This window comes from Centroberyx gerrardi, chromosome 6 (assembly GCF_048128805.1).
Source record: "Centroberyx gerrardi isolate f3 chromosome 6, fCenGer3.hap1.cur.20231027, whole genome shotgun sequence".
NCBI lineage: Eukaryota > Metazoa > Chordata > Actinopteri > Beryciformes > Berycidae > Centroberyx > Centroberyx gerrardi.
Window position 1 is genome coordinate 24,980,416 of NC_136002.1, and position 27,000 is coordinate 25,007,415.

At 40.0% G+C, this 27,000-nt stretch overlaps 1 protein-coding gene across 1 annotated transcript in view; it reads left to right on the forward strand.

Annotated features, from left to right (window-relative positions):
* b3glcta (beta 3-glucosyltransferase a) overlaps positions 1-26,419 on the forward strand; it is a 52,985-nt gene extending 26,566 nt beyond the window's left edge. Inside the window, exons 4-15 of the mRNA XM_071925363.2 lie at positions 792-901; positions 6,980-7,056; positions 7,797-7,908; positions 9,674-9,810; positions 9,954-10,017; positions 11,182-11,313; positions 12,726-12,795; positions 14,325-14,438; positions 23,239-23,338; positions 23,814-23,933; positions 24,924-25,068; positions 25,812-26,419. Coding sequence (XP_071781464.1) covers positions 792-901; positions 6,980-7,056; positions 7,797-7,908; positions 9,674-9,810; positions 9,954-10,017; positions 11,182-11,313; positions 12,726-12,795; positions 14,325-14,438; positions 23,239-23,338; positions 23,814-23,933; positions 24,924-25,068; positions 25,812-25,979 — 1,349 coding nt within the window. The 3' untranslated portion in view covers positions 25,980-26,419. The remainder of the gene's footprint in view (positions 1-791; positions 902-6,979; positions 7,057-7,796; positions 7,909-9,673; positions 9,811-9,953; positions 10,018-11,181; positions 11,314-12,725; positions 12,796-14,324; positions 14,439-23,238; positions 23,339-23,813; positions 23,934-24,923; positions 25,069-25,811) is intronic.
* The last annotated feature ends 581 nt before the right edge of the window (positions 26,420-27,000 follow it).

Consider the following 27,000-nt stretch of genomic DNA (forward strand, 5'->3'; position numbering starts at 1 on the left):
GCTGCTGGAAAACTTCATTTTGATGTGGAGGACAGCTTAAAGGATTTAAGAGCTGGCAGATGTAATTGTACAGAGCAAAAGACAAAACTGCTGATTTTTTTTTTATTTTTTATTTTTTATTTACACCCCCCAATCCTTCAGTCTAGTTTTGATTGTATTGGCCATGAGAGCCACAGGGTTTATGTGGACTTGTTTGTGCAGCCGATGTCATTCTTCACTGAGTCCTGTCACTATTGCTGCACTCTAAATAGATTTCACATGAAGCAATAGACCTGCAACTTGCAGGGCCAATGACAAAGATAGTATCTAAACATGTCGTTGACGCTGAGGCAGCTTATAGCAGCAGTTAAACTGAGTTACCACACTAAACTGGCTCTGTGTTAACCTTGGCCTTAACATGCATTAAGAATACTGAATAATATTGACAATGTGGTTCTGATGCTCAGCCAGACAGCTGGGCTGTGTAAACCTTTTGGTTTTTTTACGGCACCAGATACAAAAAACTCATCTGACTACTAATCATTTTATTAAGTAACACAATCTGGGCTGTGACATTTACATACACTCTCCCCAAGCCAATTAAGCTCTTGATGTGGTGGTTATTATCACCAAGCCAATAAGGGAGATTAGCAAAAGGAATCTGTTAACGCTGCCCTCCGCTGCAGAAGTCACCTCGGTTATACAGACTGTGTCTCTTATCTTGTCTCGCTCTCAGAAGGTCATCGATTGCCATGATCCTTTTTCACAGTATGTGAGCAGTCTCTGATCTCTGTCCTTTGTGTTTCCTCCAGACCTGCGGGAGATAGTGTTTGTCATCCAGAGTCAGAGCAACTCCTTCCATGTGAGGCAGGCAGAAAGACGGAGAGCAGATTTACTCAAGCAGGCACAAAGTCTGACAGAGGTAAGAACCTAGCGACCCTTCACTCACACACATAAACGCACACACACACACGCTCACACACAAACATACACACACGCAAACAATAAACCTGTACTGGCTCACATACCTACAATTTAAGAGGAAGATTCAACAAACAGTCGCTCTAATCCGGTACTTATCATCACCACCAGCACCCAAAAGCCCCATCTGAACGTGAGCTAGTGTAAAATGTTTTTATTGCCACATGATGGTTGAAAACGGATGCAAATACCGGTTGTTTAAATTGGTAATCCATCTGGGAGGATGGATTTCATACGACTCGCATTGCCTACACAGAAAAAAAATGTCTGTTTTGTTTGATGTTTGCTATTTATTATACTGTCAATTCAACACTATCATTATAATCTTCAATATTGAATTCTGGCACAAAGAATTATTCATGATAATCTTCAGATTAACCCCCTGCAGTACTTTAAAGTATGAAACATGAAACTGCAATTTGAAATATGCAACATACTTTAGAACATGTATTAGAAACCCACAGCGCCCTGCGAAGTCAGATTTATTATTTATATGTTTATAATGTCATGTATTTATAAGGAAATTCTGACATTTGTGCATATAAAGTATAATGTGTTTTGACATATTTTAGTCTTAATATCCATTCGATTAAATTGTCAAGTTAGATATCTGATTTTCAGATATGTATCACTCTACTCAACAAATCAACTCTCCATGTCCGGGCTTCTTCTGGGTAAATTCTTGATAGAAACTGGTTATCATCACGTGGCGAGGAACATGCAGTATGAGCATTAAGTTCATCTTAATGAATATTGGAAAGCCTGCATGTGATTAGGGGACTCCAGGGACTATCCTACCAAATATTTGATGTAATTTGTAAAATTTCAGTGAACATACCAGGATCATGTCATAGCAAGACAAAGAGCACATCTGCAGATCAGGATGCCCTCTGCTCCTGTTCATTAAATCCCTTCCATGCCAGAAGAAATGCAGCGTAATACATTATTATATTCCACGTGGCTGAATACTGAATGCAGCATCACTAATTGTGATATTATAGGAAATTAGATGAAGAATCTCTCTGTTCCCCGTACCTAGAGACCAAGTTAGATCTCTTATTTGGGTTTAGATTTCTGTGGTCTTGGATTATACTCAGGTATATTTTGATTTGGTCTTGTCTCAGTCACTGCTGCCACTGCTGGGTGTCACTTATCAGTTATGTATTGATTGGTTGGTTGGTTGGTTGGTTGGTTGGTTCAGCCGTGATGTCTCTGTCCCATGTGGAATATAACCACAAAATATATGTCCCACCATTTAAATGCCATGGTCTTGAAAATGACTTGACTCTCTGGTCTTGTTCTTGTCCCCCTTTGGTCTTCGCCTTGACTTGGACTCAAGTAGATCCAGTCTTTGCCTGGACTTGCCTGGATTTGTTTATTGTGGTTTTGACAACAGCTCTAAAACCCTATGAAACGATATGAAGTCCAGAAAAATAATTTATGCAAAAGCCAGATCACAATTGTTTGGATAAAATGACACCCGAGCCCTTCTCATCCCGAACAGCCTTTCAAATCTGTTGATGCATCAACTGTTGGGACACCAACTGTGATTGTTGGTTGTCCACGATTTTGAAAGACTTAAAAGGAATTTGTAACATTTCAACTTGCATGCAATTAATAGCGACATCAGTATTTCCCAATAGAAAAGATTTAGTTACACTAATGGACATCAAATTGACAAGATAAGATGGACTTCATGAATGCCATGTCAGTCCTGTGGCTGCATTTATGATCCCAGTGATCTCTAGCGTTTTGCTATCTGTTGAATGCAATTACGCAAACCCCCGCAGAATTTCAATCCGCAAATTTTCAAAGAGGCTGCAGTAAAGGCTTGACAGCTTTTCAAAGAAATATGAGACTCATGACCTAAATGAGTTATCTTGACATAGTTATAATGGAAATAACTTTAACCGTAAACACAGGAATAAAAAAAGGCTACTCTAAGTGGCAACAATGGATAACACAGCCAGCAAAATAGCTTGGAAAGTAGAACCAGCTCACTCTCACTTATATTTGTTTGTGTAGCACATTTCCTTACAAATGCTCAATGTGCTTTCACAGAATAAAAAGGCAGAAGAAATAAAAACCAAAGCAGAAAATTCTGATTACAAGAGAAATGTCAAGTTATGCACACAAAAATATATACAAAAATTGCACTCCCCCATCTGACCCATTTACCACCCCAACCCTCCTAACTTATACATAAAAGCTACACTCCCAACCTGCCAGCACCACACTCCCACCCCCACAGCACAACACACAGGCACTATCATTCTCACCATATTATGTGTAAGCTATACTGAATAATAAGGTCGTAAGTTTATTCTTGAATGAGCATATTGTCGGGGCTCATTTCAGGTCAGCAGGCAGGCTATTCCATCGCTTGGGTGCGTAAACGCTAAATGCTGTTTCACCAGACAGAGCGTCTGATATATATTGTGCTGCAAGGTCAGTGAGAGCTTTGTAGACCAGGAGTAGGGCTGAACGATTTTGAAAAAATATCTAATTGCGATTATTTTGACTGATATTGCAATTGCGATATGATTTGTGATATTAGAGGGCATGATCATTTTTACATCATTATTCTCATTTTCATTGAAAAACGTATTAAAATGATTATGGTGTGATTTTTGCGGGGATCTGTACCAAACAAAGATGTTTTCTTAAGTCTGTAGAATATGATGTGTAGGCCAGGACATCTCTGCAGCACGACAATATTTAATTTAAAATGGTATTTTCACACACATTTCGCCTTTAACAAATATTGCGCCTCCTGCGATTTTAAAATTGCAGTAGGCCATATTGCGATTTCGATAAAATTTCAATTAATTGTTCAGCTCTAACCAGGAGTAAGATGTTTGAAATCACTTCAGAAATTTACTGGAAGCCAATGGAGACATATGTTCAGATTTTTTTAGTCCTAGTCAAGACACGAGCTGCAGTGCTTTGGAAAAGCATTAGTCGTCCAATAGTTCTCTTAGGAAGTCCTGAAATTTTGATTACACATTAATGACTTGAAATAACTAAGTAATTTCCAATTAAAGTAGATGCAGTATCTCATTATAGCATTACAATGACTGGTAATTATTAAGTAATATGAAGGTAAACAAAAGGTGCTGTTTACCGAGCTTGGCCCTTTCTGGGGTTTCTGTTGTTTTCTGTTGTAGAGTTAGCATGGAGTCTTTTGTATACATATGTAAATATTGTGCATTGTCAGTATTGATGTGTCTTCTAAAATATATAATGTATTATTGTATGTATTCAACATTATAAGCAAATGAAAACCTAATGGAAAAACATTGATTGTCTGCACAGGTGTAGTCACTTTCTCTAATGAATGTTCTTGCCCTCTGTGGAAGATAAATCGATGGAAATAGTGTGCGGAAGCTTTCTTCCTTTTTGAACCAGCTTATCCTTTTTCGCCTCCAGCACCTCTCTAAGTTTTCAGAAGTGTGCAGTAGTTTCCCTTATCTAATACAATTACAGGTAAAAGACCTTTTTTTTTACTTATATATTACTCAGTAATGCTATAACTAGTTGTTTCATCTATTTTACCTGGATATTACTTAGTTATTTCCACTCAGTACTGCATAATTAATGGCCTGTAATTTAAAGTTACCCACTAGTCTAGCCTGCTGGTGAGATAGGAAACTTTGGTAACACTTTAGATTAGGGAACACATATTAACTATTAATAAGTTGCTTATTAACATGCATATTAGAGTGTATTGTTTCATTATTAGTCATTACAAACCACTTTTTAGCACCTTATTCTGCACTATTGTATTCTACAAATATGCCCTCAGTAGCATCCTAAGTAGTACTTATAGCAGTCAGTAAGGAAGTTGTAGCACATGAATTGGGCTTTTAGCATGCTTTGCTCAGAATGGGGCGTATAAGGTGCTAGTATCACATATTATTGAGAGCAATTATTAACCTATTGAGGGAAAACCCATAGTTAATAGTTAATGTGTTCCCTAATCTAAAGTGTTACAGAAACTTCTTATTTTGGAAGTATTCTTCAAATGATAGAAGGCTGACTTAGTGATACTACGATGATGTGATTTTGAAAATTCAGGTCAACACCCGTGATGACTCTTGACCTGATCACTGCTCCTCAGAGAAGTAACCACAGACTTAACACCCAAGACAAGTATTTCTGTTGTATCCTTGCTCAGCTGTAGCAGGTTTTGTAACATCCACAAATGTACATCTTCCAAGCAGTTACACAGTCTACACCAGGAAGGAAGCCCTGTTTATTCTGTGTGATTGCTCACACGCTTTGCTCCTACAGTTCAAGATGCCTCCTGCCCTCTGGGAGGAATTTACATTACATTTATATTTCAGGCATTTAGCCGATGCTCATATCCAGAGCGACTTACAAGTGCAACAGTAGAATGAGCTTAAAGTCCTAAATCTCTAACAGTACAACCTAATCTGCTCCACGGCACCAAGGGCAACTGAGAACGTCTCTCAGATGTTGTTCATGTCAAGTACAAACAGCCTCTCGACTCGAAATGAAACGTAGCCCTGGAATTTGCACAAGCCTCACTTGCAATACCTCCACTAGATATATGTTGCTGTTTTTTTAGTTTATTTTCTACCTTGCGTGGGCAATAATGTTATATATTTTTTTTTTATATGAATGGAAATTGATTCAAACACAAACTAAGGATGACTTTAATATGCTTTTACACAAAGATTGACAGTAATTGTGACATTTTTATCATAAACATTAACACACACTTGAAATAAACTTCCGTTCTGAAATGCTTTCCCATGTATCACTTGTCTTATCTTAAGAATTTATGCAGATGACTAAAGTCAGTCAATTCTGAATCAGAGCCTATGTAAAAAATGGGAATTAAAGTGTTTTAATAGGGAATGCTGTACTGAAATTACAGATCGGGCCTTTATTGACTTTAGCTATGGATAACGTGTCATTCTTTACTCCAGCTCATTATTGTTGTGGCTTTGACAGGCGGCAGCTGTATCTGCAGTCTGCCCCCATCCTCTTCTATGATTAAAAGCATAGCTTCCTGCCCCTCCTTTATAACCGGGTCTCAGTGACCCCCATCTTCTCCCAAACCACCAAGCAATCGGTGTCCTATTCATTGCTAGCATGTCCACACAAGGACAGGCTCTTATCTCTTGATTAGGAGTCTGCAGCTGGCACACAATGGCCATAAAGAAATCACTTCTGCTCAGATGCCTCTCTCATGACAGGAACGTTGACAGCTCTTTGAAGCAAAAGCTCTGTTTCTGAGGCTGTATGATTATCTGCAGACTACAATGTTTCCAACAATTTTTTTTTTCGCAATAGACATAATGTGAATATCAAGTTAAAACAAATTGAATAAACATGGTAGGTGTCATTATGCCATTAGCTTTGAGATAAAGCTCATCTTAGACGAGTGCTAACAAACCCCAACTGACTAATAGGGTTTAATAACAGTAAACAGTGTCAGACTCGTTGCTTAAATCAAACAGGCTGCAGTTAGACAGAGTGTGAGAGTGGCTCAGAGGGAAATGTTCCCCCTGACTTCCCGCATGATGAGTGGACCATGCAGTAATGAACCACAGGGTCTTACGCTCTGCTGCTTTGTTTTCCTCACAGTGTGAAACATCCCCTCTCATGGCTCTCACTGACAGTCCTTACACGCCTTCTCCATTCCTTCCTCACTACACTAAATTGTACTGAGACAGAATTTCCTTATTTTGGAACGACCGGAACTTTCCATGTCCTTGTCTTGAGGCCGAAAATAGGCTGCCCCTTTTTTTTCCCCAATGATGTTTCTGGGGTGTGTTTTTTTTTTAGGAGTTTGTTTCATATATAGAGTGCAAGAAGCAGCACCCCTGTAGCAGATAGGCACCGTAACCGGTTGCAGGGATCGAACCTGTGGCCTTCCAGTAACAGGACAGTCTCTCTAACCGCCCCTCACTGTACAAGGCCTACCTTAATCGACCTTAGCTTTGTGTAGACTTTATAAACAAATGTTCTGTCTGCTTGTCTCTTTCAGAAACCACCTGTGGTATTGCTTCTTCACAGTCTATCAGATCACGAGGGAGACTGGAGTATCCTCCCTCTGCTGCCTTAGTAAGTGCAACAGAGCTTTCTGGTTTAAATGAGCACATGGTAGCCAGATTAACCAAAGATTTGAGGCTGCAAATTGTGGCCAAAATAACACAGTTGGGTGCTTTTGGTGGTTGTGTATCGGTTTTGGCGGCGTTTAGTTTGCCATGGTTTTAGGTCCAGCGGCTCTTCAGAAAGCTATGTAAATCACTGCTAACACAATAATTGTGATTGATGCAGTCATATTATAATGCATGTCTCGCCCGATGGGTCTGTAACGATGACAATAAGCCTATTGGCAACGTGTTTGTAGTCATCCAGTGGTCTGAACAGCATGATAATGATGGTATGTGTATACTCTGGTCTCCTGAATAACCAAATATGTATTCCGTAAATAATTTTGGGAGGTGCCAAATAGCGTTGGAATCTGTCTTTTCTCCTGCCATGATAAAGATTGAGGACCCAGATGATCAAAAGCTAAACCGTTACAGAGACACCCTCCATGAAAGAAGTCTGTATGCTGGTGCTGCTTTTATTGCCTCTCTGCCCTCTAGGGAAAACTGTGTGGCTGCTTTGATCTGACTGGGTCAGGAGCCACAGTTAGGTCACTCAGAGTGGGCTGGAATGAAAAGACAGATTTTGTAGGTTTTCTCTGTGCTATGTTCAATTGATAATTTACCCTTGTTGTAACCTGTTTGACCTAAGGGTACAGCGCTGCTATTTGGCTTATTTGTTGATGCCTTATTTTTTTTGTGTCTCCTAAGTTTATCTCACTCCTTTGGGAAAAACTCATCCTGGATTGTATTTCTCGAGGAGGAAACCCATGTGAAGATGACTAAACTCGTTCAGGTCCTCGCAAAGTTTGACCGGAATAAAGTGAGTAGATACGCTCTCCTACCTTGCACCTCTCTCTCTCTCTCTCTCTCTCTCTCTCTCTCTCTCTCTCTCTCTCTCTCTCTCTCTCTCTCTTCTGCCAAATTCATCAAGACTAAAGATTTCTGTTTCAAGCTCCAACTTGGTTGTTGATCATCGGCTCAATTAGAGGCATCAGGTTGGCTCCGGTTCCAGGGCAGCTGCTGAGCTTCACTGCTCAGTCAACTCACTGGAACCTGTCAGACATATGAGTCACTCCAACTGGAGACTTAGATTGGAACAGTTGGAACTTGGAACACTGTCTTATCAGTTATAAAATTGTTTTTTTCTGTGTTTTGTTGTAGAATTTCTTTATATCTGTTGGTGAAAAATATTGGATAAATGTCAGAAAGTGATGAATTAGCATTGTAATGAAAAGTCACATTACTTGTTTTCTAATCAAGCATAGCAAAATAGCTTTCCCCACCAATTGTGTTTTCTTTATGAATTTTTTATGATATTCTTCTTCTGAGCAAGAATTTTATTTATTTTTATGGCCTGATCTGTAGATTTAGCAGTTTTTCATGGCTAATTGTACTTGTCAACAAGCCTTGACAACACACTCGCATGCTTTAGTAGGCTTTCCACTGAAACAAGAACCCAAAATGTTGCTAATTACTCTTGGATGTAAGGCTTGCAAGGAGAAAAAAAAAGAAATTATCAGCAAAGGCTCAAGTTTGCTTTGGTATGCCTGAGAAAAGCTGTGCATAAAAATTAGTAGAAAACCTTTCATATTCATGCTGGAGCATTTTGGAACCTGCATGCTGTTTCAATTCCAAGTCAGAGATGGAATTCATTATTGTGTCAGTATCCGTGACTTTACCCCGAGGAGGAAGAGACAATGGATACAACATCTTATGATTTGATTCATTACAACGCGCCCTAAAGCGCAGACTTGCGAGCCCTCTCTCACAGGTGTTACAATTCAATATGACCAGCCTGGTATTGTGCTAAGCAAGACGAAATTTGTGCTCTCTTCAGAATATATCAAGGACGCACGGCTTGTCTCATCTCAGAAAAGTCTGAGCAGCCACTTTCAAATTAGCATACACTGAGACACCGAGATAGATAGCAAGACAGTTAATTAGACATGCAAATTTTGACACATGTATTGATTAGTTTGATTGACAGGCATGATTTCTGAATTCACAGACATTTAATAGGGCTGGAATAGAAATATTGTTTATGCAAATATTTTTGTAATGTCTGTGAATAATATACCTTGGCATTTGGAAAAAAAAGCCAATAGACAAACAATATGCATGAAATATAAACGTATTAATACAAATACAATCTTGTGGTAAATTGAATCAGTCAATTAATTTGCTACCGCATGAATTCAAATACCTCATTACACACGTGTACAAATCTATGGCACTTTTAAACTAACTGTAATAGGATTTTCTCTGAATATAAAATTATTTTTACTCCAAATATGCCAAGAAATGTGATAAGAACCTTTGGGACTACATTCTGGCAACTTTGAGCTGCTTACTATCAGCAAAATCTCATTATTTCCCCACCCGGTTCCTTTTAATGCACAACTTAAGTCACCGGAAAGAATTTCAAAGATTTTGTGGCAAGTGGAGTGTGAGAACTCCCAAATTGGGCCAAAAGCACAAATGTGTCATCACAATAAATCTCACAGTTATACAGTATCTAAATGGGAAGAAAAAAAAGTGGAGAGAACTAACATGCACCTGGTAATGACACTGTGTCCATTTATCAGGAGTGGTTTCTGGGTAAGCCCCTCCACGATGCGGAGTCAACCATCATCCATCACTACGCCTTCGCGGAGAATCCCTCCGTCTTCAAATACCCGGACTTTGCTGCTGCTTGGGCCTTAAGCATCCCGCTTGTTGCACGGTTAGTTTGTGTATCTGTAGACTTGAACCTGTAGGTTGTTCAGTTCACAATGCTGCACCGTGATCTCTTCTGAACAAATTGGCTTTACTATATAATGCATATTTCATTGTGCACTGCTTTAGAATTGTTTTTTATTATTTTAGGCTTGCAAACAAAGTGAGAGACGAGCCACTTAAATCTGACTTCACTATTGACCTGAAACATGAGGTAAGATAACATGCAAATCTTGCCTTTAGGTTTCGTATTGAACGTCCCAACGAGGTTCCTATAGCCTGTCAGCCGTTTTCTCTTACTGATTCCTTGTTTCTCACACTGAAGCCAACACCAGCCTACTGTAATTTATTTGTGCATAGAGCGAGGCATGAAATTCATCTAACCTTGAAGCAAAATCTCATTACTTCCTACAATTGTCATGGTGCAGTATTGAGGTTCTTATTTCTTCACAAGGGAATACCACCGAATTTCAGTCCAGGAGGGAACGAGGGATTTTGACACTGGATAGACACGGCATCAGGCTGCTCGAGCACAGTCTGGAATAGGTGGTTCGGTTACAGATGGCATGGAGTTCATTCCTCAAGATCCAGCGAAAATATTGTATAGCCTTTTCATACAAAAAAGAAGATCCATTTTAAGTGAATTTTTCTTGCGATGGAAAATTATTATATGATTAAAATTATGTGCATATAAAAGGAATTTCAAGTTGCTTTAAATTAATATCAAATTATAAGTTGTACCTTTAAACACTACGATACACATTTGCAGCTTTTGATACCCATATGAAACTTCATATAAAAGATATTTTGTATGCAAAAGTGCAGACAAACGTCGCATGAATCCATGGAATGAGTCCAGTTTATTGTCAACAGATCGGCTCCAGGCTGTAAGTCGGCATATCATCCCAGTTTGTCTAGTTTCTACTTTTTGGAGACAATTGCTGATATTCACAGTACTGATTGTGCTGTTTTAGGCTATGGGAACGGCTTATGTGAATGCTTAAATTGGTGGTTTCACCTCATTACACATTCTTTTACTGTAACTTCTACCATCTACCTCCTTAAAGGATACTCACCAAATCCTAGATCTTTTTTGTATTCTTTCAGGAAAGTGGTAATACTCACCATTTCTCTTTTTCCTCCCTCTCCCTCATTCCCCTTTTCTCTTTTGTTAGCCTCTCTCTCTCTCACACATAAAGTACACTCACCAGGCTTTTTCAGATTACCTGACACACCTAGAGCACGACTGCCGCATTTACCTTGAAAGACAGGAATGATCTCGCGCCTTTCCTGTTGAATTTAAAATAAGGCGTTTTGTGTCTGCAATGTGTTTTATCGTGGCTCGTAATCGTGACAAAATCAATCTCTGTCACCGCAGGTCGCGCTGTACATCTGGGAGAACGGGAAAGGTCCACATCTCACCGCCGTGCCTGAGCTGTGCACGGAGCCGGACGACGCTCCTCGAGCCCAGCAGTGTGCCACCACTCTCAGCAGCCTGCCTCCCCTGTGTGTGGGTACCCGCTCCGTTCCTCACTCTTAAAAGCATCATTTTGATTCTCCTTACCTCCCAGAAACCGGAAAGAGAACACAATGATGATGGTTTTATTGCTGAAAAATCGCTATTGTATATCAGCTTTTAAATAATCGTTCTCATATTTGGCTTCTTATTTGTCAGATGATAGGAAGGAAGATGAAACAATTGTTTTTCGTCTGCGAGGGAGAAAGGACTAGGAGGGCGAATGGTGGGCCGAGAGTGGCAGTGGCAGATTTAAGGAAACAGACAATAATCCCACGGGAAATAGGGAGCACTATTATAGCCAGACTTTGTTTTGTGGTCAGAGGCATAGTGGATTTTATATTTTGTGGAGCGCACCGTGCCGTGGAAGAACGGAAGTTGAAAGTGAACAGCCAGGTAAAAAGAAATATCCGGATCTGAGCCAGAAATCGTAAAAAAAATAAATAAAAAAATCATCCTTCTGGTGGGTTTGTGGTCCTAATTCGATGAAACATCTGTGAAGGGAGATACCCGCTTGATAAACCCACTGACATACCCGCACTCACATACTCACACACTGTAACATTTGGATTAGGTGGCTGGTGAATGGTGCTGCCTGTCTGACGGCCCAGTAGATTTATGACTGTGTAGCCTGGTGTTCTGTATGGTCACCGTTTGTGGGGTAGTACATCATTCCTTTGACATCTAAAATGGGCTTCTGTACGAATGCTCGCCCCGGACCTATTAGAGATTGTTACACCACATCCTGTGTATTGGTAAATGCTCCCGGAAAAACTCACACTGTAGCTCACGCTGAAGACATTTTTTAATGTATTCTTTCTGTTGTTGATTTAGTTAATCTCTTCATGTGATTTTTTTTTGGGGGAGCTCGAGCAAAACCATTCCAGCATCCCGACAAGTGCACTTCCATTTTAGGCTGTAGGTCTATGTAGTGATAAAGGGCACAGAGACGCTCCAGTTCCAATTTCACTCTGTCGCTCTCTTTCCTTTTATTCCTCCACATGCCATCACTCCGGTTCTCATCTGTTGCTATCATCCCTATTTCCAAGCCTTTTATATGCAGGAAATGCACACCTAATTCAGCATAAAGCCCTGAAATTTCTAGATAATGCTGTAGTGTTATCAGCAGAGTGCATTGTGTCCCTGTAGCTTCAGATGGAGAGCCAAAGTCAGAGGGCCAAAGGACCTGAGACCAAGTACAGAAACATCCAATTCAGATTTCACTCTCAGATAGCAACCACCACTGATTGCTACCACACTTTACATAGCACAAGAAACTCTGGACCTCAAGTTTCAACCACGTGGCTGCATAGTCATTTAAAAATGTAGTTAAATTATATTTGATTTGTGCAGTATTTTCATGTGAACATTTCTTTGATTCTTGTCTCCTTCTGCTTTCTCCAAAGGGGGAGCCAGTGAATACAGAGGATATATTTGTTGCTGTGAAAACGTGTAGGAAGTTTCACAGTGAGCGAGGTGAGTCATACACCCACTCTAAGACGATCCACCAAAGACAACATTTCCCTGAAATGGCACACATTTTTCTCCTGTTGTTTTCTCATAATGGATTTGTCGTACCTTTGACATGTGTGACTGTGTAAGTGCTTTTTCTCATTATCATGATAAAGTCTTTGACTAAATTGTTCCGCTGTCATGTCTTGTGAGGCCTGAATTGAAAACAGAGTGTAAGCTGAAAAAATGCTCAGTATTTGGTAGCATTCCCCCCTTGATGTAGGAAATACAACATCCAGCAGATTTTAAAACATCACTTATTGACGTTTAGCCATTTTTTGGCAAGCTATGCTTGACATTAGGCTATCTACTGTAAATCTGCTTCTCTTCCAACTTGATAAAAATGTGGCAGGTTGAATGGATAGATTGTATTGGAGATTTCAGAAGGATCAGACAAAATCTATACCATGTTCAAATGATGTCATACAAAACTAATTGCACTGATTACCTTAATTACCATATCCTCTGCCAAGCTATCTTGATCATAAAGGTAGCAGGATTAAAATGAATATTAGATTCATATAAAGATTAACTTAGATCCATAAGGGACACATGAAAGAGCCTCTGATCTAATTTACTATTTCACTAAGTGTTAAGGCTTTCTAATCTTCTAAAGGGGTGTTTTTCTAGTAGTTTTTGTGCACAAAAAGAATGGGATGAGCAGAAAATACACACTGCAACTATCTAGAAATCAGAATTAAAATATTATTGGATTTTGACTGATTGCTTTTTATGGCAGCTCTGGGGAGCACAAAGGAATAGTTCACCCCAAAATAAAAATGTTGTCATTATCTACTCACTGTTATGCCAGTTGAAAAACTGGTCAGGTTTAAATGTCAGTATCACACACAGCGAGCTAGCCTTCTCCAAAACAACTGTGAATGGAATTTGTGAATTTTTTTAGAGTTCCAAAAAGGGCAAAAAAATAGCCATACAATACCGCCAAACAGCATAATCCAAGTGTTATGAAGCCAAACGATCACACTGTGGGCCCAAAAGTCCAATATTTACCTCATCAAGTTTTGCAAACATAAATTAATTCCTGGAAAGATCCAGAACTGAGCTTCAAGCTTTCAAAACTATTTAAAACTTTTTAAAACAGAGCTTCAGGCTTTCTCACTGTGTGTCTCTCTCCATACAACTGACTGAGATAAGGTGTTACAGTTCAAGTTGCAAGGTCATCTTGAACATTCAACAAGTTGGGAGGATTGAAGAAAACATAAGATTTCTTCTTACTATCCTCATTAATTTTCATCTATTTACCATCTGTCTCTACTAATGCTTTATAAACCTCTTCGGTGGTCTTTAGTATTTTTTTGTGCACAAAATAAAAACAAACATCTGGGAGAAAGTGTATTGCAGTTCATGAAATAGTTTTAATTTATCATTTGCTCAGGGAATAACAAACCAGTCCACATTGCACAGAACCAGAGGTCTGCCTGTTGTGGAACCTTTAACCACCGTATTGATTGTTTTTTTGGCCTTCGCCCTAGTTCCAGTGGTAAAGAAGACTTGGGAGAAAGATGCCTTATTTTTAGAGTACTACAGTGACCATGCCGATCCTTCAATACCAACCATCAATCTAGGAGTACCTAATACTGAGAGAGGTAAGTTCTCCCATTGCAAACTTGACCTCTTGGGCCAAAGTTTCCCCAAACAGATGCTGGGTAATAATTCACCCATGTAAATGATAGATCTTATTCAAAACAGTTTGAAATAATTGCACTTTTGTGTAGTTCATAACACATGAGATCTGTGAGATCTGTTGGTATTATGTACACTGCATGTAATGTTAGTCAGGTTATGATGTTTTGTGCTCCATGTTGTCCTTCTGTTTATTCATGAGTTTGAGGCGCTCGTCCCTGACTGAGAGCTATAAACGGCACATTTACTCACCAAAAGCTTGACTAATATCCTCTGATATCCTCTAATCCTGCTGATTTTTAAGTCCAAAGACTGGAGGACTGTTAGTATTTAATAACGGAGATGTTTGCTCCAGATCTTTGTTTGTTTAAGAGGTGGTGATAAGCTAACATTAGTTCATTTCACCACTAGCAGGCATATTGTCAGTCATAGGGGTTTTCATGACCGCCGCTCCTCTGCATTGAGAGGAGCCAGTAGTTTGGGCACCTGGTAAGGACGCCCCCCGGCCGCCTCCCTTTGGAGGTGTACCAGGCTTGGCTGACTGGGAGGAGACCCCCAGGGCAGGACTAGGACACTCTGGAGGGACTGCATCTCCCCGCTGGCCTGGGAGCGCCTGCGGATCCCCCAGGGGAAGCTGGAGGATGTTGTTTGGTTAAAGCATGCTGGGCTGCTCTGATTGCCCTGTTGCCACTGCGGCCCTGATAAGCACCAAGAAAACAGATGGAGGGATGGATGGATGAATATGTGTATATTGTGGCTCCACCGCTGCTCCTAACTAAAATGTATTTTACTGTGCCCTCAAGTGAGAGATTATTTTGGTATGGCAACTTCACCCTTTTATCACACGTACCTTCATATGAGGTTGTCAGGTCCGACCTCAGCTTTTGGAGGCCTGAAGCAAGATTTTGGATGTAGCACTAATGCGCCCATACCAAGAAGGCCATTTTTGCAAAGTCATGGAATTGCAGCACAAGTGTCACCAGCCCTCTTGAGACGATATTGAGGCCATTCGATCTACACTCCCAGATCTTTTTCAAGTCTAGGTTTATGATTAAATTGTAACATTAATTTACGAATTTGATAAGATGAAACTCCCTGTGGAGAAATTGTATTGTTTCAGTAGCAATTAATCAGATATAACAAAGGAAAAGAAAGAATATAAACAGACAAAAACAATGTAAATAACAATAAAGCAAATGGGAGTTATATTAACATACACAACTGACAGATTAAAAAGAACATTAAGTAGAATGTATGAATGAAAAGCATTGGTTAAAGTATGGAGTATTAGGGTGTTCAAAAGAACAGCAGTAGAAATTACTGAGACAAAGAATAAATGCAGAATATGTACAATATGAAAAACAAAAATGCAAAATATATGCAGTATGAAATAGGTGGAAACACTGCAAAAATATCAATATGTATGCAGTATATGACAATGAGAAGGATATGGGAATATGAAGAATGTGCATTTACAGCAGATGGACATGATATGCAAATGTGTGCCATATTCACATTAACCGGTCTACAGAAGGCCATACCTATGCACAGAAAGTGGCCACGTGTAGATGTGCATTTTAAAGGTATGCATGTATTCAATTTACAGATGTGGATAACATATGCAGAGGATGTGCTGATCTGGATACATCACTCGGTGTCCCCTTATCAAAACTCCAGATGGAGGCATCATATGCACAGAAAAATGACAATGTGCGTTGTCTGTTCTCAATATCACTTTCATCATCAGAACAAGAAAAGACGTGGCATAGGCACAGAAAATGTGTCATGCGGCAATTCATATGCAGAGAATGTGCAGAAATATGTACAGATCAGAAACGAGTTTGAAAGCAAATGTTGGGCAGAAAACCCCAGAGCATAGGAATGCTAAAAGCAATACAGTGTAGTTTGTAAAGACAGTGCAGGCACCCTGCTTCAGCACCCTGCTTCAGCACCCTCCCAGTTGCCTGAGGCAGGGGCCATTTGGGCAGGAAGCATTGTACAGTCTGATAACTGTCGGCACAAGAGAGAGCCTAAGACCTTTCTTGTTGCACTTTCTTGGAGGGATGAGACATTGGCTGAAGGCATCAGCTTTATAGCAGCATCAGCTCACCACAGAGCGGGAGGGAGGTGTTGTCTAGGAAAGAGTTCAATTTAGTCCTCATCCTCCCTTCTGCTGTTTCCTCCAGGCAGTCCAGGCTCAGTCCTACAACAGAGCCAGCTGTTTTAACCAGTTTGTTAATCCTCCCTGCATCCCCTGCCTTGATGCAGGGGATGCAGGGGATGCAAGCTCCCACTGGCTCCCACCTTGCACCGGCTACAACAGATTGATAGAACATGTGGAGTAATCCGTTACATATATTGAAAGACAGGAGCGTCCTCAAGAAGAAGAGTCTACCCTCTCTTGTACAAGTGCCTCTGTGTTATCAGTCCAGTCCTGTTTGTTGTTGATGTTGTGGATATGCAACCCAAGGTGCTTATAGGTAGGGATGGGACGGTACATCAAAATTGAATATACCGCAATACAAAAAAGTGACAATACGTATGAAATTAGCTCCATTTTATTCTGCTGTAGTAATCACACATGAGACGGCTTGACCATCACAATTTCACAAGCTCTCCATCCAAATTATATTATTTGCACTTTGTAATGACATTTTTAAATTGTTGTTTACATTCTAGCAAGTCAGTGCCATTGCTAGAAAGATTTGAGACTCAGAAATAAACATAATTCTGTACAATCAGTCATTGAACTTTTATGTAGTGGTTTCGTGGTTGAATCGAATCGTGAACCCCATATCGCGTATCAAGACGTATCGTGAGATAGGAATCCCATCCCTGCTTACAGGGCTGCATCGTCTCCCCCTCAGAAATCCACTGCCAGCTCCTTCGTCTTACTGACATTTAGCTACATTGAACTGACGAAGCTCTCCCCCAGACTCCTCCTTGTACTCCTCCTCTTCCTCCTCTGTGCTCTCACTGATGCATCCCACAACAGTGAAGTCAACATTGGAGAGCTTCTGGAGATGGCATAACCCAGAGTTGAATTGGAAGTCTGACGGGTAGAGAGTGAAAAAGAGGGGTGACAGTACAGTTCCCTGAGGCGCCCCCATGCCACTCTGCTGCATGTCATGTACAGCTAATGTACAACGATTAGGAGTTGGGCCACGTTTGATTTGGAGGAAAAAAAGCTAAAAACATGTTGAGTTTAAGAGCATTAAAAGCCCCCCAAAAAACTCTTCAACATGTTCCTACCTTGTTGTATCGTATTGTACTGTGAGGGACTGCTTAGGGTTAATCGAAGTTGGAACAAGAAAAGCTCAAGGGAGACAGAAGCTGTCAGAAGAGATCAGTCATGTAGATACTGCGCAGGTCTACTGTGCACGAGTGATTTCGAAAAGCCTTGTTGAATTTACACTTTGGACACAACAGAGCCCTTTGGTTTAACTAAGGTATTAAACTCTCTGATTGCTTTTCTGTTTGCCTATTCTATTGCTCTTATTGAATGACATTAACATATTGGCTTATTGATCGCACGCCTCCCATCCCATTTTAAACAGTGAACTGAGTGAACTAATGCCCCTGTAATGGATGGTATTTAAAACTGTTGTGTCTTTGCCATTACCATTTAACTGATTAAGATGCAGCATTTGCACATAATAACAGGCAACTTTAAGAAGATCTTGCAATGATTTTCTAACATGAGGCGTGTCATTTTTTTTTGTTTTTTGATGGTTGATCTAATGTTAAAACTGTTTTAGTGCCCCTTTCTCATGCTCAGACAAGTCTCAGTAGGTGGGGGGGGGGGGGGGGGGGGGGGGGGGGGGGTTGTGTGTGGCCTGTCCACATGCTTAGCACTACACATTTTGTCTTGGCCATCATGTCCTAAGGGAAAACATTTAGTTAACATTCACAGTACAATCGGTGCTAAACGAAATTCTTTCTTGGAAAAAAAACATCTATTTTACTGTAAATACGTCAGATTCCTTGCCAAATAGAAAATACAAGCCAAGGGTTATCAGAACAGAGGTCTGTCTACTTCCTTCTGTGTCAATCTATGCGTTACCCACACACCCACACACGAACCAGGTCCCTCACTTTTTGCTCATGTTGTCCACTTCACTTTGTTAGTCTGATGAAAAATAATACATAACAGTACAAAACAAAACTCATACACAAACTATTCAACTCCCAGAACATCAAATTAGCCTAATTATGGAAACAGCAGACATACTGCATCTCATATTGCATTTAATGAGGCTAAAGTTAACCAGCATTAACGTTAACAGGTGCCAGGGCAAACAGCCCCGATACGTGTCGTTCCATCTGGTGTGGACAGAGGGTCAGGCCAAACTCCATTAAAAATGGTTTAATGTTTGCTTATTGACAAAGGTACATATATGGTATAACATGACTTTAGACCTTTTACAGATAATTTGGGTCTCCTGGTAAATTTGCCATATAAATGATCCACCAAGCATCACTTCAAATCAGACTTCTTTGGTTTAAACTGCTCGCTACTGCCCATCACATTGTATTTAAGTCGAAGAAAACTGTGGGAATAACAGGCAAACAATTCTAAAAGTTGAGATTTTATCGAAACAAGTGCTGCTTGGTCTATTGGTTCTATTCAGAATTAAAGAGTGGCTTCTAAGGATTTGTAAAAGGTCTTATGTTCAACTAGGTATTTATCATTGCCGATAAGCAAGGCAACATTAAATTGCCAGATTTTTGAATCGTGTTTGGCATGCCATTCTCTCTGTATGAGAGAGAATGGCATACTGGGGCCAGGGCAAGCAGCACTGCTGTGCTCATATTCACAGTTTGAATGCTGCCAAGCTAACAAGCTGGCAGTTAGCTGCTGGCTGTGCCATGGCAAGAAATTCCAGTGCAGGATGTCTGGTTTCTCAAACAGTCATTTGTCTAACTAGACAAGTTAGCTAATCCAGGCGTACCTAGCATTAGTGTTAATTACCTCGAGTTTGTGACCTCTTAGTCCACAAAAGGCCATGGTACAGCTCCTTTCAACATCAAATTACAAGTAAATCTAGTGTTTTTTGAAGCCAGCAGTTAAAGTCTTCCTTCCAAAAGACAATGCAGACAAAGTTTGTAGGACAGAGTGAGTCCATCCCTCTAATTGTGCAATCCACTGCATACCAATACTTTTATTTTTGTGAGTGTTGGAACTGCGACACCCGTCTACAATCTGTTTTGATTTTGTCTAGTTTGGTAAGCAGCCACCTGGCTTCTGTCTGACAGACTGCGGGACACCTCATTAGCTTTGCATAATGTTGACCAATCAGAGCATTCATGATGTAATCTCTACTGAGATGTTATTTGGGTTTCTAAAATAGTTTGATTCTGTTGACCACCAGAGGGAGAGTTACTCAAAGGGCAGCAGTGACAGTGATGGTGCTTTGGGTGACTTTACATTATCAGGCCCTTGATTAAACGATACCATGAGAATAGGAAATGCAATTCTCATTGCACTGTATCTTTGAGATAAAATATGGAGTATCTCTTTACAATAGTAGAGCCACTGGCCACTGCGTTCATCTGATAAGTATGAACTGAAATGATTAATGATTAAGTAGAAATAAGGAGTTTATCTGTCCGACAATACCAAATACCTACAGTATCTACTGAATCAATCATGGGATTTGGATTTAAAATCAGGACACATATAATTTATTTTCGTTTGTTTTGTTTACTTCTATCTGTTCTGTTTCCAAGGCCAGTGGAGGGCTCTAGGTGTGTGCTGCTTATTGCAGGGGAGTGCAGACCTGGAGTTCATCAACAGTCGACAGACATCAATATCCCAGGAATCTGCAGTCACCACCATTATTCTTGCTTTTTCCACCTTCCATTGACATGCCTATACTTCCAGAGCCAAATCCAAAAAAACCATACCACTGATGGACTGCAACAATGCAGTAATAAACTTTATATTCCTGTGTTAAGGGATAGTTCTGAATTTCAAGAGGGCTATCTAATTAATTATAAACACAAAGTCCTTTCGGTCCATAAAAGCGGTGCTTGTAGAACAAAAAACAAATTACCATTATGATGTGGAAAATTATTTGATTACCATACTGATTAAATAATTATGATGGCCTTCAATGTAGAATAGTGGAATTTGGTAAGTGGAGTTTTAATTAAAGCCAAGTAAAGGCCTTAGATAGATAGATAGATAGATAGATAGATAGATAGATAGATAGATAGATAGATAGATAGATAGATAGATATAGTTATATAGATAGATAGAAATAGATATAGATATAAAAGTGTGTGTGACTGCTGGAAAACTACCAAGGACTTAACTGCAAATGAAAGACTGATACAATACTATCTGATAACTCAGGCTCATTATACTACAATTATACTAACATAATGCCTAATAAATCTCTAAAGTGCAAGATATCATATATTGAAATTATTCTGGAAACCCCAATGGAAACATCAGGAAAAACTGGCTTAGAGACATTTAAAACTTAAAAATAAACTTCCCTCTACTCAGTGTCTGTTTGCTTCCAGAAACGAGCTTTGACCCCATTTGAAACTGTGTGGGTTATCGCACTGCCATCTGCAGTCACAAAGAAATATTAAATCTGTTGAAAACACACAAGCTTTATATTTTGAAAATGGAAAAACAAAACTCTAGAGTTGAAGGTTAAAAATTCTCGATAGTCTGAGCAAGCGAGGAGAAGAGTGATGCAAGAGCTTGAAACAGGATCATGACAAAGAAACTTTATACAGTAAATACACTAGCTGTTCCTGGTCAAGTGTATTGTTCTTATGTCCAGTGATACAAAAGAGGCTTAGAGAGCAGAGACTTACAATATAGCTTCTTATAATATAGCATTATGTTGGTGTGAATGTGCTGTTGTTTTGTTTATGTCCTATCAAATGAATGGGAGTTTCTTCTGCAATGTCTGGTACATAAAGTCCACATCACTGTAGTTTATGCTAATGTTTCAGCACTATGATTTTATACTCCGTTTTTTAAAAGAAGTAATTAACTGTTAATGACCTTTTTATAGAGAAGCATATCTGCTAATAGGTAAAAAAAAAAATCCCAAATTTAATTAATATGAGAAATGATCGCAAGATGGTAATAAAAACTACTGAAACAATGTGTGGAAATATGATAATTCTGGATTCACTGGCTTGCGCTCTGCATAAATTTGATCCACAGTTGTGCGTCGCATCGGGACCCCGACTTGTATTACCTGTCGTGCGGTAAATTGTATCTCGGGCCAAACGCTTTCCGTCATTTTAATGATAGATCCTGCATGAGAATTGGACTTGGTAGCTGCTGCGTCTTCCCCCTGAACGTCACCCAGTAACCTCTCTGCAACGGGAAACAAGAACACCCGGCTAGTCTGGAGACCTACCTCTAAAAGTGTGTTTTTGGATTTTATTCCTGTCAGCGGTTCAAGGTGTCCTTTCTTATTCTAAATTCGGATACTAAGAAAAAACACCTTGGGTGCCTTATAAATAAAACAGTAGGGCCTCAGCATTCTTTGTGATGCTTGCCACCAGGGATTTCCGTGTCTCAGCTCTCAGCCCTGATGGTGTGTAGATATTTGGATTCTGATGGGTATATTTCCCTAGCTTCCTTGTATTTGTTGTGAAGTGCCCCCCCGCCCCCTGCTGCTGTTGTTTTCAAGGTGATGGCAGAACATTTTGCTGAGTAGTTGTTTGCTCTTTCCGGCCCATCATGCCAAACACACCGTATTATTTCTTTGCGATGGCAGAGCGTAGACATCGTGGCCTTTCTTTCTGCTCGCAAAGCTCTACACCACATGTCTTCCCGTTGAAACCCCAGAGAGGATTCGTTTTAATGCTTTGGATTACAAACCTTGAAAGGGTGGCTTAGTAGTTTGAGAGACAATCCCATAACCGTGAGGTCACTCGTTTGATCTCCACAATAGCCAATGTGTCCGCCAAACAGCCACGTGTGCTGTTGAAGTGTCCTTGAGCAAGACGCAGAACCCCCACCTGCTCACTCATTGTAAGTCGCTCTGCACAAGAGTGTCAGCTACATGCTTAAAATATAAATGTAAATTGTAAATGCAAAATAGAACTATTCAGCTGAAGCAGATTTTCAGCAAACTATACTGTGGTAAAAGCCGAATCCTGTCTTAGTGAGCATGGGCACAATAGTTCCACTTATTTTCTGTCTCCTCAAGGGCTCTTCTGCGAGTAGAATGAAAGTCCAATTAGTAAATTGTCCGTTGCAATGGTTTCCATGTTGTAAAACTGAAATACTATAGGCTACATTTAGTGGTTCTGCAGCTTAATGGGTAGAGCATTGGAACTACCACTGACAATAACACAGCCTGGGTTCAGTTCCCACTGGGGCCGCCCATGCTAAAATATGTACACACTCATGGTACTGGATGGTGCTATGGCATATGTTATGTTAGTTCCTTAAAGCTGAGGCATTCAAACAGCATCCAGCCAAGTCATGTATCACTGTTCTGGCAATTATTGATTGTGACTCTTGGTCAGGCTGCATCCTTTCAAGTGACTTTATCATAAGGATGTCTGCAGCTTTGTGTGATTGTGCTTTCGTGTATGTGTGTGTGTTTGTGTGTATGAAGGCGTGCATGTGTGTGTGTGCGTGTCAATACCTAATTATGTCAAGGCTGTTTGTATTTCAGCAACAGGGTTATTTATCTCTATGAAACAGAGTGTATCATCTGGTCAATATGTGCTTAAGTCCTGAAGGCCAATCTATTGAAAGCATGTCTCTATTTGCAGGCCACTGTGGGAAAACCTTTGCAATCCTGAAGAGATTTCTAAGCAACGATGTCCCAAAGACCAACTGGCTCCTCGTTGTGGATGATGACACACTTATCAGGTATGTTTTCAAAACACTCCCAATGCATTCATAGCTTACAGTAATTGCTGCTTTGCCCCTTTTTCAGCTGGTGTACCATTCTACAAACATCCTACTCTTGTTTTTCTCAAAATTTAATCGTACATTTTCTACAAGTCTCTGTCTTTCAGCCATGCAAAAGATTTGTACAGTGAATGAAAGAACCGCTTTGAATGCAGTCATTTTGGGAAAACCGACTCCGACGGTATCACCATTCTGTCGAATATCTAAAATGCTCAGTACATAAATTCAATTCCAACTGGCTTCACTTTGTATCTGTCAAATTGCCTCTTCATGTGGAAGTTACTGGATGTGTAATAGCGCCTTAGGGAGAGTAGTTATTTCAGCATCTAAAAGGAAAGTTTCATATGTGTGTGTGCGCACGTGCACCTGTGTGTGTGTGTGTGTGTGTGCGCAGACATCGGTGTATGATGAGTCTGGTCTGTGCTTTTTCCAGCCTCCCTAGACTGCAACTCTTGCTGAGCTGTTATGACCCCTTTGAACCGGTGTGTCTGGGGGAGAGGTACGGCTACGGCCTGAGCCAGGGCGGCTACAGCTACATCACAGGAGGTGGAGGGTGAGTTACAAGGCTCCGATGCACGGGGAATATTGATGAAAGAACCAGACTCAGCAGAGGGACTATAAAACTTGTAATGAAAGACCCATAATCAGTAATTTACAGATGAACCATTTCAGTTCAATTCAAAACCGTGTTGTCCCCCTAAGGGAAATTTGCTTTGCAGACGGCGTTTACAGTAGAGGCACTCAATAAAAACCTATAATAAATCACCGCAACATACAGCATACAGACAAACATCAGTTGATAAGACCAGACAGGGAGTCAATACTTACTCATACCCACAAATCCAAAAGTCTGCTGTTGGTCACTGCAAGAAAATAATGTCTTTGTATCATATAAAACAATTGCCGATACATAAGATGCATTCTTGAAAGTGAATTCTGCACAAATTCCCTGCCCTCTTTATTACATGTAAGTAAATTTCAAAATGAAATTGGTACAGATTTTTTAAAGTCGACAAGAAGTAATTTCTGAATGCCAGCTGCCGTCGCTGGAGGTAAAGATGAACTGCAGGTAATAGTTGAACTGCAGGAGGAACTCTATTTAGGGAGACTTCAGTTGGTGTGACATTTTACAACACTGCAACTGCCAGTTTTCTCAAAAGCGTTCTAAACACTGTTTTTGAGTGGCAATGAGCTATTTTCTGGCAGCCTAAGATTTTGTCTTTTTCTAGTGTGATTGCTTCCCTTTTCAGAGAGATGTGTCACATCATTGTAGTGCAGAACCACACCAAGTGATTCAAAGAAAACAACATATTCCTCTCAGCTTGATTTGCACAGTTTGACTCCCTACTTTGTCTACCTCTCACTGAATAAATAAAATAAATACAGTGAACCGTGTGAAAATGATTGGAAGTGGAGATATTGTTTTCGGGTCATTTTCGAACGGTAGCTCCTAAATTGGCAGTGTACAATGCAGCACAGTCCGCTCTCTACGTATATATTTTTAATGATTAAATTTGTGATGTCCCTCTCTGTGTTGCTGCAGCATGGTGTTCAGCAGGGAGGCGGTGGCCCGACTCCTTAAGAGCGGCTGTAAGTGCTACAGTAATGACGCGCCGGATGACATGGTGTTGGGAATGTGCCTCAACGCTCTCGGACTCCCTGTCACACACAGCCCCCTCTTCCACCAGGTTATACTCACACTCTTCAACTACACACTGTCTGTATCTCTCTCTATAATTTGGGTTTTTGAAGGCTGATACCTACTGTTTTCATGCCAAATTATCTATTCAGCGTTTCCCTGAGAATTGTATTTTTTGGCAGGGTGGGAGAGCATCTGAAACCGCATTTAGACCATCAAGTAACACTTTAAAACTCTCCAGCACTTGTTCAGTGGTAGAGGAAACTCTGGGATGGGATACATTAGGCCTTCAAATGAATAAGTAATATACAAAAAACGTGAATTGAACAATTTCATAAATAAGTAAAACAAAGAAAAAGAAAAATTCATTGCAGGTTTTTACAGACTGTTTTTATGTAGCTGCGGTCAGGGAGGATCCTCCATCTTATTGGCAGTGGACGACATTGCTGGCTGATATCCAATATTTAATAAAAGGCCATTATCGACCCATTATATTGGCAAACCAATATATCAGCTTAACGCTAATTATACGTTTGTGTGTGTGTGTGTGTCAGTCTGCCTATCAGTCAATCAAATAGACAAACAGACTGTTACTGATTACCAATTTACCAATGCTTGGGTAAAAATAATTTCTGCAAACATTATGGTATCAGATATCACTGCTTTAGTCTTCGATGTACCGAACATAATCTTGTACTTTCAAGCTCTCACTCTTGCACTGCGCTAGACTTTTACGCAGTCTCTTGTGAGTGCTTCCAAATATAAATTACTGCACTTAATCTTACCTTTCAGGCACGCCCAGAGGACTACGCCAGAGACTTCTTAGCTCACCAGGTGCCCATCTCTTTCCATAAACACTGGAACATTGACCCCATTGCCGTTTTCAACAAATGGCTGAAGAATGACCTGAGGGCAGCAGCTTCGGATGGACTTAATAAGAGTGCTAAGACGGAGTTGTAATCATTTAAGCACACAACTAGCCTGTATGTATGTGTGTGTGCGTGCGTGTGTGTGTGTGCGTGTGTTTCGTGGAGTCATGGACAGACATATTGTCAGGATGTATATCCTTCATAGATGTAAATGTTTTTTGTAATTGTGAATCTTGAAGAATTATTAAGAGGGACCATGCAAGCCTGTGTCCATGACTTAATATTTGAGTATTTTCATGACTGTGAGGTTTCATTGAGTTGCATGTTGAGGTTATTTGGTATGTTGGAAATATGAATATAATGTGTGTGTATTTATATCACATGGATAATCTAAACCTTGCCATGTACAAAGAAGGATCTCCTTTTCTGGCGGATCTGTATACTGTATCTTTCAAAGGTATCACTAATGCTGTACAATGTGCTCTATTTTGACATAAAAGTATCAATATTTGAGAATGTGTTGTCTTTCCGTTTCATTGGAGGCCTTCATTGGAGGTTTTATACCATTAATGTTCTATAAAATGTGCAGTTGTTAAAGATTAAGTGAGGCTAAGATCAAGACACTCATTGGGGCCAAATTTCCAATATGAGCACACACACACTTTTGGTGCAGTTTAAGAAGTAAAAGTAAAAAACATGTTCTCAACATGTAAAGGGTTGTAATAACTCCAGACATGTTGAATATCTATAAGGGTCCAACTGATGCAGATAAACATCTTACCTTTACTTTAAACCTTAACACCTTACTCCATCACTTATTTTGGCCTAAAAGTTAAGAAAAAAAAATTAAGTTAAGTTTTTTAGGCTTTGACCTCAAGGAATGTCACAGACTAAAAACGTCCGACTTAAGCATACTTTCATGGGCTTTAATGCAGACATAGGAGAACTATTAACTGATATGCTAATGAGGTGTTTGGGGGGGAATTGGATTTTATCAAGACAATTACCAAATTTTCATTTTCCCTTTTTTTTTCTCACTAAGTAACTGTCACAAATAATTAATTGACAGACTCAGCGATTCGCTGACCATTATTAAAGGTCTTTCAAAGACC